The sequence below is a fragment of the Vitis vinifera genome, chromosome 7 (genome assembly GCF_030704535.1).
Source record: "Vitis vinifera cultivar Pinot Noir 40024 chromosome 7, ASM3070453v1".
Taxonomy (NCBI): Eukaryota; Viridiplantae; Streptophyta; class Magnoliopsida; order Vitales; family Vitaceae; genus Vitis; species Vitis vinifera.
The window spans coordinates 5,423,627-5,440,086 of record NC_081811.1 but is presented as its reverse complement, the minus strand read 5'-3'; the positions used below and the strand labels follow the sequence as shown (position 1 = coordinate 5,440,086).

Here is a 16,460-nt window from a genome sequence, read left to right as displayed (position 1 = left end):
ATTAGTTTTAAATTTTATATATAGTGTTTTATTTTTAACTATTCTTCATATTTGTCTTATTATTTTTAAAAATAATCCTAAAAAAAAGTGAAAATAACTTAAAGCTACTAAAATATGTTTTCATAAAATTACCATATCATATTTTTGTGTTTTGAGAACAGTGTTAACAACCAGGCTCTAAAGTTTAAACTGTCATTTTATTTTATCTTCTCCATCAATAAAATGGATGAACCTTCCTCCACACTCAAGTTCCTCTCTACTGCCCCACAATTGAGTCTTCTTCCTTCACTTGATGGTCACAACTTTTTGATTGGGCAAGTTTAAAATTAAAAGCAATTAGTAGACAAAGCAAGTAGTATTCCTTATGATGACAAGGGTTCTTGTTTTCCTCTTCTATTGAGTCAAAGCCTAAACAAGAATAATATATCATTAGCCCATCATTTTCTAAATTCAAATTTTAGGTTTAAGTTCAGATCTTATTACACTATCAAATGATTCTTAGAAGGTGTTTGTTTTTTTAACTTTTGAGTTGAAAGTAATTTATTTTTAGATTTTAAATTTTATTTTTTATTTTTTTGTAATTCATTATAAATTTTTTATTAAATAAAAAAGTTAAAATATTTTACTTTTTTTGAATTAAAAAAAAAGTAATATATTGATTTTTCTTTATTTTTTAATATTTAATAAAAATATATTACAAAATAGATAATACAATATTTAACATTATTAAGTTTAAGTTCTATTTAAAATTAAATAAAAATAAATAAACAATATCTTAGTTTTTATTTTAGCACGGAACAATGAATTAAAATTTTAATATCTTGTGATATGCATGCTTTTATTTTTATTGTTATTTTTATCCACTCGTTGTATGGTGGGTGATGATTATATCTTAATAAATTTCTTCATTTAATAGATGGGGGTTCAAATTTTATTATAACGAAGTAATAAAAATGGCGGTAAAAATAACGGTCGGTGCAGCATATATTAAAAAATTTGTTGGTGGTCTAATAAGTCCAGGGAAACGGTCAACTAGCATTGGTTTTGGAAGTAGATAAAGATTGGGTTTGAGCTATTCCTTTTTATTTAATTAAATAAATTTATTGATCACTGTCCAACTTCATCTCCTTCTGGAAGAAAGGGAATATATAGATTTCTTGATGTAAAAAAAGGAGGAGAAGAAAAGGAAGATGCATGCATGAGTCGTTGCACATGCAGTCTCCATAGTGACCGGGGAATGAGAAAACCCAGAGGAGAGGAAAACGCCGTACTGGTATTGATGAGATGAGGAGGTGGCTTTGCCGCTAAGCTGCTGAGAATCTCCAAGACATCCCGGGATTCATGACAGACAAAAAGCGGGTGAGCTGGGGATGGGATGGTGGCTGGTGGAGCCATTCCTTGCTCTGTTTTGAGGCAACGGATTTCATTTTTCCCAAGCTACTGAAAATCTTAAACTGAATCAGTGGTTTATTTGTTTGTGTACATAGTGGAGGCTGAGTGTGGAGAGCGATAGATGATGATTTGAGATACTAGATTCAATTCAAGGGCCAGAAGAGGGCCAGCATGAAATAGAAATGCAGGCACCTATTTACTCAATTCTGGGCTCTTGCCAGCCAACTTCAAGGGTCCATCACAGGAGGAGGTCTGTCTTTCGGGATCCGGTTGTGCATTCAAACTCTAGGATTTCCGGAAATTTGAATATATGGGCCCCAACAAAAGGCTCCTCTGCTGCTTGTCTCCTTGCCGATGTTTATAAAGATTTTATGGTAATTTCTATGTTTGATTCTCAAGGGGTAGTATTTTTTTTTTTTTTTTTTTTTGTGTTGCAATTTCCCTGAAATTCCTGTGATGGAATTTTGTGTGAATTCAGACCTTGGATGCCCCAGAATTGGCAAAACCAGAAGCAGACCCAAAAACGGTTGCTTCTATCATATTAGGGGGTGGAGCAGGAACACGGCTTTTTCCTCTCACTAAATCAAGGGCCAAACCAGCTGTAAGTTGGGGATTCCATCTCTCTTTATGGCTAATAATATAGAAGTATATGAAGTTGTACATGGTTTTCAGGTGCCAATTGGGGGATGCTATAGACTTATAGATGTACCCATGAGTAATTGCATCAACAGTGGAATCAACAAAATCTACATCCTCACCCAATTCAATTCTCAATCCCTCAACCGTCATATTGCTAGAACATACAATTTGGGAAGTGGTGTAAACTTCGGCGATGGGTTTGTTGAGGTATGTTGGATTCCATCATTCTACTGCTTGTCAATGGAAGAGTCCCTTGCATGTTTGGGAAGCAATGGTGCTCTATAATTATTGCTGTTGCCATCTGATCATCAATCAGTGGAAGGGACACCTCTTGGTATGAAGTGATTTCAGGGTATTACCAATTGACTTATTAATCTTTTCTCTCCATGACATGCATATCATGGAAATGATTGGAAGGAGGGGTATTATAGAGAAGCTGAACCTGTCCATGACATGCTTTCCCTTTTCGAGATGGATTAAATTTAGTGTTCCTACTTCCTGTATTCCTAATTCCACTTCATTTGTTATGACAGGTATTAGCAGCTACTCAAACATCTGGTGAATCTGGAAAGAAGTGGTTTCAGGGAACAGCAGATGCAGTGAGACAATTCATTTGGTTGTTTGAGGTGTGTTCTTGAATTTTTCTGTTTTGGCAGATTTAATCCTTATTTGTTAATTTAGAATGGAAACATTGTGGCATAAGAGTATGTCAAGCAACTGCCAGGAATTAGTCTTTTGGAACTTCCATGCTACAATCTAATGCATAATCATGGCAACTTGTGTAGGATGCTAGGCATAGACACATTGAGAACATTCTGATATTGTCTGGTGATCATCTATATCGAATGGATTACATGGAGTTTGTACAGGTCAAACATCACCTGCTGAGTGGGCTTTTTTTCCTTGCTTCATTATTTACTACATGTTTTACTTTTGGATATGAACTCAAATCTCTGCTTGCAGAAGCACATCGATTCAGATGCTGATATATCTGTCTCCTGTCTTCCCATGGATGAAAGGTGAACATTTCTAAAATGTTCCTTTGCCTTATATAAGATGGTAAATATGCCTATAAAAATTGAATTACAATAAAAAATCTGTATTGAAGTTTGTTTATCATAACTTTGTTTCCTGCAGCCGTGCTTCTGATTTTGGGTTGATTAAGATTGATGAAATGGGACAGATACGGCAGTTTCTTGAGAAACCCAAGGGTGAAACTTTGAAATCTATGGTTGTTACACTTTCCATTTGTGTTGATTAGTTGGTGTATGCAGATGAAATTTCAAAATTGGTTGTAAACCTATAGCAGTTGGTTCTGATTGCAAGTTTTGTTGTCACAGCGAGTGGATACAACTGCTCTAGGATTATCACCTGTAGAAGCAAAGAAATTCCCATACATTGCATCAATGGGTATATATTTGTTCAAAACAGATGTCCTACTAAAACTTCTCAGGTAATTGCTTTTCCCTACTTGAGGTTTTGTTTATTTGAACTTTTCAAAACTCTAATATTCAATGTTCCAAGAGGGAGTATACAAGAGGACCCACCTAGATGAAAAAGAAGCAGCCCCAACTAGAAAAACAAACTAAAAGCTGCCTCCACAATTTGAATCATCAATAAAGTCCAAAAGAGGAGCACAATCCCTCCCCTAATAATATTCCAGACCAATCCATAAGAGACCTAAGCAGGGATTCTTTTACCTTAATGTCATTAAACTATTTATTTCTTGCTACACACGCCAAAACAAACAAAGAGGAGCCATACTCCACACTTTCCACTGCCCCTTGTCCATGCCTTTCACCTTCCAGCCCAGGAATAGCTCTTTCACAAATTCTGGAAATACTTACTGGAACCCAAAGTTTGCAGCGTGGTAGTTGTCTATTTTTTATGTGATATGTGATATTGAATCCTGTCCCTCCTATGAGTTAAGTGCAGCTTTGGGTTTAACTCATTGCTGTTAGGTGCGCTTTCTATCTCCTTCCTGTCTTCTTCAATTGATTGACTTCACTAAAAGAACTCAATGTCAGGATATCGTTTCATCAAATGACTGCATGGAGATGCTTTAAATCCACAACATTCAAGATGCTATTGCCAAACCAAGCCCCTACTTTAGGGACAAAAGTGTTTCTTATATTATAAAAAAAGAAGGTATTGATTTCAAAGACAACTTAGGTTATAGATCAATTCATGTAAAATTTAAGCATATAATTTAGAGATAAACTAATTCTATTTTCAAGACATCCTTCGACAAGGTACAAGTTTAGATCAAGACAAGGGAATGGAGTCCTTTACATGGATCCATATATCTGAAGAAGACATTTTGAGATAAGCTAATTATGCTCTTAAAAGTGCCTATGCCTCCTTGGAAGAACACCCGCATTATATATGGTGGCCAAGAACCCAATGATGGATGATGAACTTTATCTTCTTTATGGTTGATGGATCATTTAACATTCAAGATGGTATTCCCAAGCCAAACCCCAACTTTAGGGACAAGAAAACAAGAAGGAATTGATTTGAAAGATGACTTGAAGGATAGATCAATTTATGTAAATTTTAATGATAAAAAATAAAGATAAACTAATTATGCTTTGTAAGGTCATACAATGCCTCCTTGGAAGAATGCCCGAATAATAGATGGTGGCCAAGAACCCTATGATAGATGGCCTTTATCTTCTTCATGGTTGATGGATCTTTAAATGTCTTACTTCATTCCATGAAATCCCAAGAACAATCTCTTTTTCTATGTTTTATTATTCAATCAACTATCCTTATCAGTAATTGCCCACACAAATCTGTGCTGATCTGACATGTCCTCCTACAATTCTGGAAAGCCATAATTTCAGTTGTGAATCCTTCCCTCAAATACATTATAGGGCATTCTGTTTACAGCACCATTATCTACAAGGGCCCCTTTTGCCTCAGATAGCTTGCTATTTATACTGCTAATCTATTTTACATCATTTGTGCTCTCAAGATGAGCAAAGTTCTTGTTAATGGTGGCATACATGTCTGGAAGGGGCAACTAGATAAATCTTTCACTTGGTTCAGGTTTGACTATTTTTATTTTTTTCCTCTCAAAACAGAAGTAAAAAATTTAGCTACTATATATGGGTTTGCATTATCTAAAATTTTCAAACCTTTTCTTGTTTAATGAACAATACTTTTGTAATTGTTTCAACTGGATTCATTGCATTTCTTAGTCAAAAGTGACTCATTGGCCCCAGAAGTCAAAGATGGAATCATTTGAACTGATATTTTGGTCATTCTTAAGTCCACTGGACAAAGCAGCAAGGGGACAAAGTTACAGTTTCTGCTATGGTTTGTTTTGCTATTAGGTGGAGTTATCCAACAGCCAATGATTTTGGGTCAGAGGTCATCCCAATGGCTGCTGAAGAATGTAATGTCCAGGTAGATTGCAACAATAGTCTTTGATTAATTAGTATTTTCCTCTTTCTGAATATGAGTGGGACTGTTGCTAATTGGTGGCTGTTGATCATTCCATCACAGGCATATCTATTCAATGGCTACTGGGAGGATATTGGGACCATAAAATCCTTTTTCGATGCAAACTTAGCACTCACAGATCAGGTAGCTTCCTTTTAAAGTGTCTGTGGTCTTTTTCTTGGTAAAATGAGCTCTTGAACTCAAACATAGTTTTCTTGTCTTTGAAGCCTCCCAAGTTTCACTTCTACGACCCACTCAAGCCAATCTTCACATCCCCTCGGTTTCTACCACCAACTAAAATAGAGAAATGTCGGGTATCATTTTTAAACTTATCTCTCATGCTGCTAAGATTTCAGAGCTTGATTGACAGATTTTGAGCCTGACCCTGGATTGTTATAGGTCATGGATTCTATAATTTCACATGGGTGCTTTTTGAGGGAGTGCAGTGTTGAACATTCAATTGTGGGGATTCGTTCAAGACTGGATTATGGCGTAGAGATGAAGGTGACTGATTCTCCCTGTCCTTTTGGATTGGATCCTTTGCTTATTAAAGAAGGTAGCCAAATGTTCATCCTAAGCACAAGCATGAGGAAAGTCACATTTAAAGAATAAATTGGACAGGAAAAAAATATTTCTTCTTGTAAGAAACTAGAAATAGGATGAATGGAAAATGCTTCTGCATTCAGAACTAGCTTATAGCATTTTGGGTTATCTAAATGAGAATGCCCTTATTGTACTGAATTCTAAATCTAGCAGCTTACCACATTCCTATCCCTGTTCACATAATGCAGTGATGCCCCCATAACACTCTTCTTTAACCAGCTTGAAGATGAAATTGCTGTTCTGGCTGTGTGCATAAAATTATTAAATTGCTCGTTGTAAAATGCATATATATTGTTTTTGGGCTGTCCATATGGGATTGAGATTGATAAATGGACTTGGTGTATAAAAGAGTCATATCAAGGAATTGATTTGTTTATTCTTTTAGTCCTTCATAACCAGTAGTAATTAGAAGCAGGCTTACTATGATGATGGGTGTTATTGCTTCTTTTTCTGGATGGTAATATGAAATCATTTCATTTTTTTCTCAGGATACCATGATGATGGGTGCTGACTATTACCAAACTGAGGAAGAGATAGCAGCCTTCCTGGCAGAGGGAAAGGTTCCAATAGGGGTTGGGAAAGGCACGAAAATTATGTTAGTATCTGGTTTGAAGATTATGTTCTAATGTGTAACATTTGAATCACATAGACAACTCATATGAGGATTAGTATCTCCATGGATGCTGGGATAATCGTCTCAGCTTCTCTCTTTTTCTTCACCTGGGTTGCAAATTATCCTCTGCAATGATATTAAGCAAATTCAATTCCTTTTTCCTTGTTACAAGATTTGTTATTTTACTGCTTCATGAGATTCACTTGATAAATTCCCTCATTCACAGGAACTGTATAATTGACAAGAATGCAAGGATTGGAAAGAACGTCGTCATCACAAACAAGGATGTAAGATCTTTTATGGTTAACTAATGACTCTGTATTTAATTTTGTTTCATTCACCAGAATGATGGGGATGGGAGGTGTGATGAGGAAGGATATTGGTTAGATCCAACATTGTTGAAATGCATTCTTACCACAATCTAATTGTTTTCCGGACTCTCATTCTGATCATTTCACTAGTATCAGTTTAAAATGCAAAGATGACTCTGTGTTCATCAGGGAATGCTGACTTTCTATGTTTTGAATGAATTGCAGAAGGTAGAAGAGGCGGATAGACCATCGGAGGGCTTTTATATTCGATCAGGAATTACTGTTGTGCTGAAGAATTCTGTAATCATGGACGAGACAATCATTTAGGAACAATGTTTTTCCAATGAAGCGATGACAGAAAGGAGCATCAGAGGGGCATACATGCAAATGTTCATCCATGCAATAAGGTGGAATAAGATAAATTATACTTTCCTAGTCTTCATAGGTTTGGAAAGACTTTTTCTTACATGTTGCTGAGTCTTTTCTGCAATGTAAGTTGATCAAATAAGGCCTAGATATCTTGAGAAAAAAAAAATTAGAAAATGGTTTCCTAAGTCCCCTACCAAATCTTTTGTATCCTCCTTTGTGTGTGCATAGATATACACTATTCTGAAAGGTGTTAAACAAATTTTTGCCCACATATTCAATGAGATGAAGCACATTACAATTGTATTGAAATATGAAATTGATTCATAGAATTGAATGATACAACCTAGGAATATTTCCATCCTTACTGTGCAAAAACTTTCTCCAATCCACCCAAGAATTCTGTTTTTCACATCACTATCAAAGCTGAATTGAGATTTTTTACAGCAGGATGTGACTGTCGTCCTTGAGTGGTTCGTGTACTCAAATTATGTCTAACAATTTTAATGAGAAAGGTGGATACTGCAGAAGAGAGATGGAGAAGAGAGCTGCCAGAGCAAGGCTTCCTCCTAAGCTTAGTTAAGGCTTTGGTAATTAGCGTTGGCCTTTTTGAGTGGGACATGCACCCCACTTCAAATGAGAAATTATGTCAATCCTTTAGTTCCAGTACTGGAATTGGACTACAAATAACCAGAAGCAGATTTCCGATTTCTGACCTCAACCCATCTCTCAGTGGAGAAGCTTGGTCTGTTGGGCTTGTTTATTTGAACCCTGCAGCCTGCAGCCATGCATTAATCAATTGATTTGATTTTGGAAAAAATTAAGGAAAGAAAAAGAAAAAGAGAGAAAATGTTAGGAGTAGTCTATGCAGGAATGTTGGTATTCGTCTTGGTAGAGATGAATGAGGCAGAGACAGACTTCAGGGGTCATTGACATTGGAAATTAAATCAGGAAATGTTTGTGTCAAAGGAGCAAGATAATCATCACATTTAAAAACACAGCCTTCAAATTGAAAATTGTAAACATAACTTCATGTAAGTGACATAAGCTAATAGTTAAGACTTAGTTGTAACCACTTCAGTTGCTGTAATAGTTTTAGTAACTTCTCTAATGTATATCCGCATACATAGAGTTGCTCTTCTCTCAAAATATTTTGGCATTCTTCCAAAGAATTTCAGATCTCTGAATTTTATCTTGATATCAGAGCAATTGATCCTTGAAGCTCAGGCTCCATGGTGTCTGAAGGTTCCTCATGTTCTACTGTCCTCACTACTATGGCACTGGTTCAAGCCCAAGTGCTGCTTCAATTATGACATCTCTGAATTAAGCATTCACCATCAGACTTGATTCTCAAGTTATCTCCTATGGCACACTCAGATGCTCAACATTGTGATTGGTAATGGACTTGAGGACCCTGTCCACCAAGGTTTCTTGAGAACTCAGAGATTTGTAAATCCTGATTTTCTTCTATCAATTCTGCCACCAAGATCTGGAATGCTCTCGAGACATTCTTTCGACAGTGTCAAAAGCAAGAATTATGCAACTTCGCCTTCAACTTCAGACCATCAGGAAAGGTAGCTTGAACATGGAGTATCTTCTCAAGGTGAAATCTGTTATAGATAATCCTGCGGTGATCAGATAATCAAGTCCTGAACAAGACCACATTCTCTACCTGCTTGGAGATTAGGAGCTGATTACAACTCCTTTGCGGTTTCTGTGACTTCTAGACATGAACCAATTTGAGTCTAGAAGAAATTCAGACTATGTTGCTCACTTATGATAGACATGAAAAAGAAAGTGATAGACATTATCAATGCAAGAATATAAATATAAGTAATTCTGCCTAAAGTTGCCTTCCAAAAGACACCCTATGCATGCACACTTCAATCATATTTTCATTGTAGAACAGAAAAACAAAGATTATGTATCTAAGCAAACCAGTACCTTACACAATTTGATCACTGTTGGGCATTGGAGCAGAGTGATTCACCATTGCAACAGCAAAGCTAAGTAAGATAGATCAATATACCAACTAGTCTCCCATGCCCCTGTGGATCACTGATTAACTAATCTGTATGTTATCAAGCTTATAATTCCACCAGAGAAACAGCCAGCACAAGATTCAACATGCCAATTTCATCAAGTGGCCATACTACCTTTTACCGAAGAAAATATCCTAATTTGCTCAACTAGTCCACAAGTTCCCTAACGCCTTCCTCATTACTTCCTACAACTTCATCCATCTGAAAAAGGCAGATTGATGAAACCATTCCCCTGTGATCGAACAGACATAGCTAAAGTGGTTCTCTTGCATACCACTACACGACTTGTTAAACCAAGGCTGTGGACATTTGTTTTGGTCCATTGGTAGCTTTCCTCAACCTGCAGCTTCCCTTTAGCAACAAACCTAGGAGTTGTCACCAAGTAAAAGGTATTCACAATGTCAGATGAAGCAATCATTTTTTGAAGCAGCATTTAATTAAACAAGAAGAATTAAATTTAAGCAAGCCACAGCACAGACTCAAAATCATCCACATAAATGAAGCCACAGGAAGATCCTCCAGCCTCAAGATATCCCACAGTTTTTCACCCAATTGGTAGATCGCTAAACTCAAAATGTTAGTTTTAAAAAAGGCATCCATTTCATTGTCCATGTACCAACATTTATGGGACAGAAACAGATGATAAGGGTAAGGCAAATTTATGATTGGAGGGTAACAAATTGGACTAAATAAAATAAAAAATCAGAACTTAGACAAGAAGCAAATAAATATAGTAGAGGATGCCTCTAATAGAATTGAAGATTACTGACCATACCTCTTTTGAGTAGGAACAATCTGAATATGATTATCATGGTGAAAAGATCAGAAGACCCTGAGTACATACAACCATACACTACTGTTTTCTGGAAACCAGAAATACACCAGGAATGGGTAGCTGAACCATGGGTGATTTCATTTCCTTCCTGATGTAAAAGTCATGCACCTTTAATTGTATGAAATGTGATTACCTGCAACTTACTGGGGCTCAATAGAGAGAGCAAAAAATAACAGCACCCTTTAAATCTTCTTTTTAATGCAAAGTATTTCTGTTGACACACCAAACCATAAAAAAATCAAAATATTCTCTTCCTCTGAATTGATACTGATGTAGGCAACCAATCAAAGTAGAGAGATACAGAAGATAGGTACAGAATCTCTTTGAGGTCATATGAGACCAAATGCTAGGATCTCGCATGTAAAATCTGTAAAAAGTTTCCATTAGCAACAGACCATCACTACTAGATGTACCGTTTAAACTCAAATCAACTCAAAACTTTATCCTCTGGAATCCTTTCCTGCTATTCAGCAAGCATCATGTATAGGTGATGATAGGGCAAAATTCCAATTACTCGAACAAACCCCTTAACAAAAACCAAAAATAAATATAAAAAATAAAAAGGGGAGGATGAAAAACTGGGTCTAGGTAGAAGAAGAAGGTAAGATATGATTAGTTTTAACCTATCATTCTGCAAGTGCATACCCCTTCCCACCATTCAAATACAAGGATAAAATTTCTTAAATGTAATAATAAAAATAAAAAACTCAATCCCATCCTGCAAAGAACTAAATAAAATATTAAAGCCCATGAAACAAATTTTTATTTTTTATTATTTTTGATAAGTTTTAAAGCCCATGAAACAGAACATATGACTAAGTAAAATCAATTCCCAAAAGGAAGATTTCTATCTTGTTTAAAGTTTAAAGGGAAAGCATATCCAATGGACAAAATAACTTGGAGGTGAATGTGATTTATAACCACACCTTCCCCATTTGAAACAATTTTCCTTTCAATTATGATATAGAGGTATAATTTAATTGCTAATATATCAATGCCCAAAAAACAACTCAATCTGCCCAAACAGATGCCACATACTGGAACAAAGGAAAAGAGAACCTGCTCTCCATGAATAAACAAATCAAGCTGCCTAATAAATACTACATGGTCAAACAGGCACAAAAGGAAAACGAATCAATCAAAAAAGATGTGAGGATAATTACCCCAATACAAGTTTTAAATCCATATCAATGAGTAGGTTTGCTTCTGTTAAAAAAAAAGAGTGGGGGGGGGGGGTTCGGTGGGGAGAGAGAATAGATGTGAGGATGGGAAGCCAAATAAAAAAGAATCACATCTTACCAAGGAAATTTCCCAATGAAGATGATCTGGTAATACAATATGATACATCGTGTTATAAGGGCAATTGGAAAATGTATTTGTGCAGGATGATTCAAGAAAACCACCCTAAAGTTTAACATGGCAGGTCCCAATAAATAGCATGTAGATAAAAGGGAAATATGATTAAAATAGGACAGTTAATCATTCCAAATTCCACTTATTATTCAAAGTGTGCAATCCTCCCTTGTATATGCTTTTAGCCCTATATGTAAGCTTATTTTCTAACTTCGTGACTGTCAAATCAATGGTAGTTGAAAATATCTAAAATGCTCTAAAACATTTGTGCATCTTCTTAAAGGTACTTTATAGCATTAGAAATTGCCATTGAAAGTACTCAAAATAACAACCTCCTGAAACTATTAGGAATCAAATTATAAATATAAAGATCATTATTGTTTATACCATATTTATATTATAAATATAAATATCATTATTGTTTATAACATATTTATATTATTATCAAACTCATTCCACTCTAACAAGTACGAGGATTTATACACCCAAATATGCAAAATACCCATCAGTGAACAACTCAACTTTGATAAAGTGGAAAGTGACTATAGCCACTGGACTTACTCCCACTGAGTGATGGGGATTCTAGATCCTTAGAGGACCTACAACTTCCTCTTGTTTATTTTGGTTGGCACATTAACAGATGCTAGGGTTCATCCAACTATAATAGACAACTTCATTAATTCCTCCCCTCTAAAAGAACCCTAACTCCAATGGATCAGGACCAAAGGAAGAATGTGCTTTGACTTAATTTAAGTTTTGAGACAGTAGCTATAATTAGGTTCTTGGCAAAGGTTAAGATACATGGCTTGAGGGGAAAATTGTTGCAAACATTATAATGAAAACTTTTTTTGTTTTTTTACAAGACATATAACTCAGAATCAATGACAAAAATCAATGGTGAATTACAAATCATTAGCTTAACAGTGTTAACTTACAAAAAGGTGATCCTCTAAAAACCTCCACTAGCATGTTGGGGGCTGAATCCGCTTCAGCCGTTGGGCAACTTGCTTCATAGAAGGCCTGGTGGAAAGAGACTCACCTGTGCACATAATAGCCAAGTGAAGTATCTCGATTAGATCATCATGGGGTCCAGATTCCCATAGTCCAGCTGTGAAAAAGTCACATGCCTGGCCCTGCCTGAGGAGCATACTTGCCCAGGCTACAATGTTGAAGCCATTTCCAAAGGAAGAGAAGGATGGATCCAAAGCCTTCTTGTCAGAAATCAATTCTAGAAGGACAACACCATAGCTATACACATCTGCCTTATCTGAAACACGACATGTCATCGCATATTCTGGAGCAACATAACCAAAAGTTCCTGCTACATCAGTAGTGGCATGAGTTTCAGAAGTACCCAAAAGTCTGGCAAGGCCAAAATCAGAAAGATATGCATTGAAGTTATTATCCAGCAATATATTGCTTGGTTTGATATCACGGTGCAACACTCTTGGGACACATTCATCATGCAAATAAGCAAGGGCACGTGCAATATCCAAAGCAATCTTGTGAAGCATGCTCCATTCAACAGTTCTCCTTGTCCGATCCTGGATGAATTTTTCCAGATTGCCTCCTGGTAAGTAGTTGTAGATTAGGAACATTTCTGCCTCACTGACATGATAGCCTATTAGTGTAACAAGGTTTGGATGCTGCACTCTTCCAAGTGTTCTGATCTCAGCAGCAAACTGTTGAACGCCTTGAAACCTCCCAACTGAGAGCCGCTTCACTGCCACCACAACCCCGGGAACAATCTCAGCTTTGTATGTGGCTCCAAAACCTCCACTTCCAATGCAGTTTTGAACATTGAAACTTCCAGTGGCCCTGACAACATTCTCATAGGTCAGCTGAACACCAATGTTGTTGCAAGTTACAACCTCTTTCTTTCCTGATCCTTGACCCAACACAGTGTGGCATACAAATTTCTTCATGCTCACATAGAGGAGAACTAATGCTATAAGAACAAAAACAATGATTGAGGCAGATGTTATGGAGGCAATCTCTATAGGACTAAACACGTCGCTCTTTCTACTTCTGCTTCCAGTGGGAGGATAAGCTTCTTGTTGGGAAACATCATCAGAGTGCCGCCGCTCCCATTCAGTGGATGATGAATCATCATAACAAGGCTGAAGATTTGGATTCCCTTGCACATTTTCACATTTTACCCAATTTGAATTGAGAGGGAAAGATCCAGATAAATTGTTGAAAGACACATTGAGTACTGAAAGCGAGGTCAAGTTACCAAAGCTGGATGGTATCTTCCCAGAGAGGTGGTTGTGGTCTAATAGCATAATATCAAGATGCTCAAGCTTGGCAAAATCAGATGGTATCTGTCCTGAGAGGGAGTTTGAAGAAAGTTCCAGCACCACCAATGAAGTCAATTGAGATAGCTCCAGTGGTATTGTACCACTAAAATTGTTTCCAGACAAGGAAAGATACTTCAAATTCTTCATCTTACCAATATATGATGGTATAGGACCTTGCAATCTGTTTCCACTGAGGTTGAGGTTAACAAGGGAAGACAAGTTAGCAAATGAGAGAGGAATTGAACCAACTAGTTCATTTCCTGCCACATTTAAAAGTTTCATATATTTACAACTGCCTAATTTTGGAGGAAGTTCACCAGTAATTTTGTTGGAAGCAATATCGAAGACCAGGCTATTCAAACTCTGGCAGCTATCAAATGATAAAGTTGAAGTATTTCCCTTGAGATTATTGCCCTCAACCCAAAATCCATATGAAGGTCTAACAGATAATCTATCAGAAGTGATCAACAAGGGAGGAACCAAGCCAGTGAACAGATTGTTGCTAAAATCATGCAGCATGACCAGACCATAGGAAGGTGAAGAAAAGTAAGCAATACTGGTGACAGCATTCCAATAAAAGAAGGAAGAGTAGAGACCAAGCAAATCTATGTCTGACATCCATGGATTTCCGACCTTCTCAGTACACTCACTCTGAGAAAATCTCGGAATATCTCCAGACAGAGAATTTCCACTGATGTTGAAGACAACCATGCAGGGAACAGAAATTTCTTTGGGAAGAAACCCAGTCAAGTTATTGGAATTCAGATCAAGAAAGTACAAGCTCTTACATTTGCCCAGGGATGTGGGTATTTGTCCTGTAAAGTAATTCTGGGCTAAATTCAGCATCTCCAGGTTAGAACAAGACCCCCAGTTCTGAGGGAAAATGCCCTCAAGATTTGCTTGGGGGGCCCAAAAGACGTGAAGATTGGGAAGTTTTACTATACTATTGGGCAGTTGGCCAACAAAATAATTGTAATCTTCCACCTCCTCATTTCTCCATAATAATAGAGGGCCAAAGTTGTTCTTGAGCACAAGCAGTTTCAACTGCGTGCAGTTGCCTAATTGGGATGGTATGATCCCACTCAAGAAATTCCTGGATAAGTCCAGAGCTTCAAGCATCCCAAGTTTCCCAAAAGAAGAAGGAATTTCATTCTCAAACTTATTAGAAGACAAGAAGAGGGAACGGAGCATACTGCAATTTCCCAAGCTGGCAGGAATGGAACCAGACAGAGAATTCCCGGTGAGGTAAAGATGCTCCAGAGTCCCACAGTTGTGACCCAATTCCTCCGGAATAACTCCACTGAGCATATTATACGAAAGGGAAAGTATTTGCAGACTGGGCAAGTCAGCAAGCAACTCCGGAATTGTTCCATTGAACCGATTCCCCGAAAGATTAACCACCCGCAGTGCGGTGCAGTTTCGAAGAGCAGGGGGTATGGGTCCGTGAAAAGCGTTAGAGGCAACGTCCAGAACCTCCAGAAGGGCCAGGTGGCCAATCTCCCGGGGCACCTCTCCGAAAAACCCATTAAACCCTAGCGACAGAACCCTAAGTTGAGAGAGACGACCGACGATGGGGGGCAACCTCCCCCTCAATTTTGAAGCAGATGATGAACTCTTGTTGAACCCTCCTCCTAGCAAGCATGCAGCATGAACATCACTAGCAGGAGTAGCAAAAAGGGAAAGAAAGGAGCAGTTACGGTTGGATGAGAGATCCAAGGCAGTAACACGGCGGGAAAGGGTGTCACAGATGACACCGTTCCAAGAACAAGGGTCTGGGTCGTTGGGGTTCCAATTGGTGAGAAACCCTAGTGGGTCTTGGGTGACACAGGATTTGAGCTCAAGCAATGTTAATTTATCATCCCAAGAAGAAGAAGAATAAGAAGATAAAGAAGTCCCTTCCATGGCCACAGCCCAGCAGATGCCTAGGACAACAACAAGTGAAAAGCAGAGGAAACGACGGTGGGCAGTAGGACGATGTCTCCGTAATTTGGTGGCCATTCCTGCCTGTTTGAAAATTTCCCTCAGGGAGAATCGATGCAATTGTAGGGCTGTGGAAACGAGAGGAAAGTCTGAGAATCTATCCCCTTACCAGAGCAGAGAAAGAAAGAAACGACAAGAGACGGCCTGGCATGGCTGATGTCCGGGGAGAAAAGGCCAATTCCAGAAATGAAGCGAGTGAGGGAGTGAGGGAGTGAGGGAGCGGGAGTGTGAGGGTCGCCCCCACTTTTTCTGTGGACTTTGGGGAGTGGAAAAAAGTTACAGTGAAGCCCGGTCTGTACGGGAAGAGAAGCGTACGGTTTGAAAGTTGAAAGAGGGTGTGTTTAAAGTCACGACCAAACACGACCCAACTCAACCAAACGCAACCCAACACAAGAGCATCTTCCATCAACTCCCCTTTTTTATTTTAACTGCCTCCAAATTTTAATAATAATAAGGGAAAATGGATTTTTACATACTAATTTTTAAAAATATATAGAATTTTATATATATATATTTATAAATTATTTTTTTTTAATATTTTTAAATTTTTTTTTTTTTTATGGGTTGGATAATTATTTT

General features: G+C 37.5%; 2 protein-coding genes across 5 annotated transcripts; one reads left to right on the top strand and one right to left on the bottom strand.

The window, feature by feature from the left end:
• The first annotated feature begins 1,017 nt into the window (after positions 1-1,017).
• On the top strand, positions 1,018-7,734 carry LOC100248665 (glucose-1-phosphate adenylyltransferase large subunit 1). Of its 3 annotated transcripts, XM_010654046.3 has the most exons (16): positions 1,052-1,359; positions 1,488-1,766; positions 1,871-1,993; positions 2,065-2,238; positions 2,565-2,657; positions 2,817-2,900; positions 2,995-3,050; positions 3,169-3,262; positions 3,372-3,484; positions 5,370-5,442; positions 5,542-5,622; positions 5,706-5,792; positions 5,878-5,982; positions 6,570-6,676; positions 6,921-6,981; positions 7,231-7,734. In XM_010654046.3, exons 2-16 carry the CDS (start codon positions 1,575-1,577, stop codon positions 7,330-7,332), a joined length of 1,545 nt encoding a protein of 514 aa, XP_010652348.1. In that variant the 5' UTR covers positions 1,052-1,359; positions 1,488-1,574; the 3' UTR covers positions 7,333-7,734. The 3 variants fall into 3 exon arrangements, with proteins under 3 accessions (XP_059593938.1, XP_010652348.1, XP_059593939.1); XM_059737955.1 differs by having other exon boundaries at positions 1,018-1,766; XM_059737956.1 differs by lacking the exon at positions 2,817-2,900 and having other exon boundaries at positions 1,121-1,359.
• Positions 7,735-8,263: 529 nt separating this feature from the next.
• On the bottom strand, positions 8,264-16,248 carry LOC104879811 (LRR receptor-like serine/threonine-protein kinase RPK2). 2 transcript variants are annotated; one of them, XM_010654044.3, is made up of 2 exons: positions 12,537-16,248; positions 8,264-10,615 (listed from the first exon to the last, which is right to left on the bottom strand). In XM_010654044.3, the coding sequence occupies exon 1, from the start codon at positions 15,897-15,899 to the stop codon at positions 12,564-12,566; it is 3,336 nt and encodes a 1,111-aa protein (XP_010652346.1). In that variant the 5' UTR covers positions 15,900-16,248; the 3' UTR covers positions 8,264-10,615; positions 12,537-12,563. The 2 variants fall into 2 exon arrangements, with proteins under 2 accessions (XP_010652346.1, XP_010652347.1); XM_010654045.3 differs by having other exon boundaries at positions 8,264-9,778.
• Between the last annotated feature and the right edge of the window lie 212 nt (positions 16,249-16,460).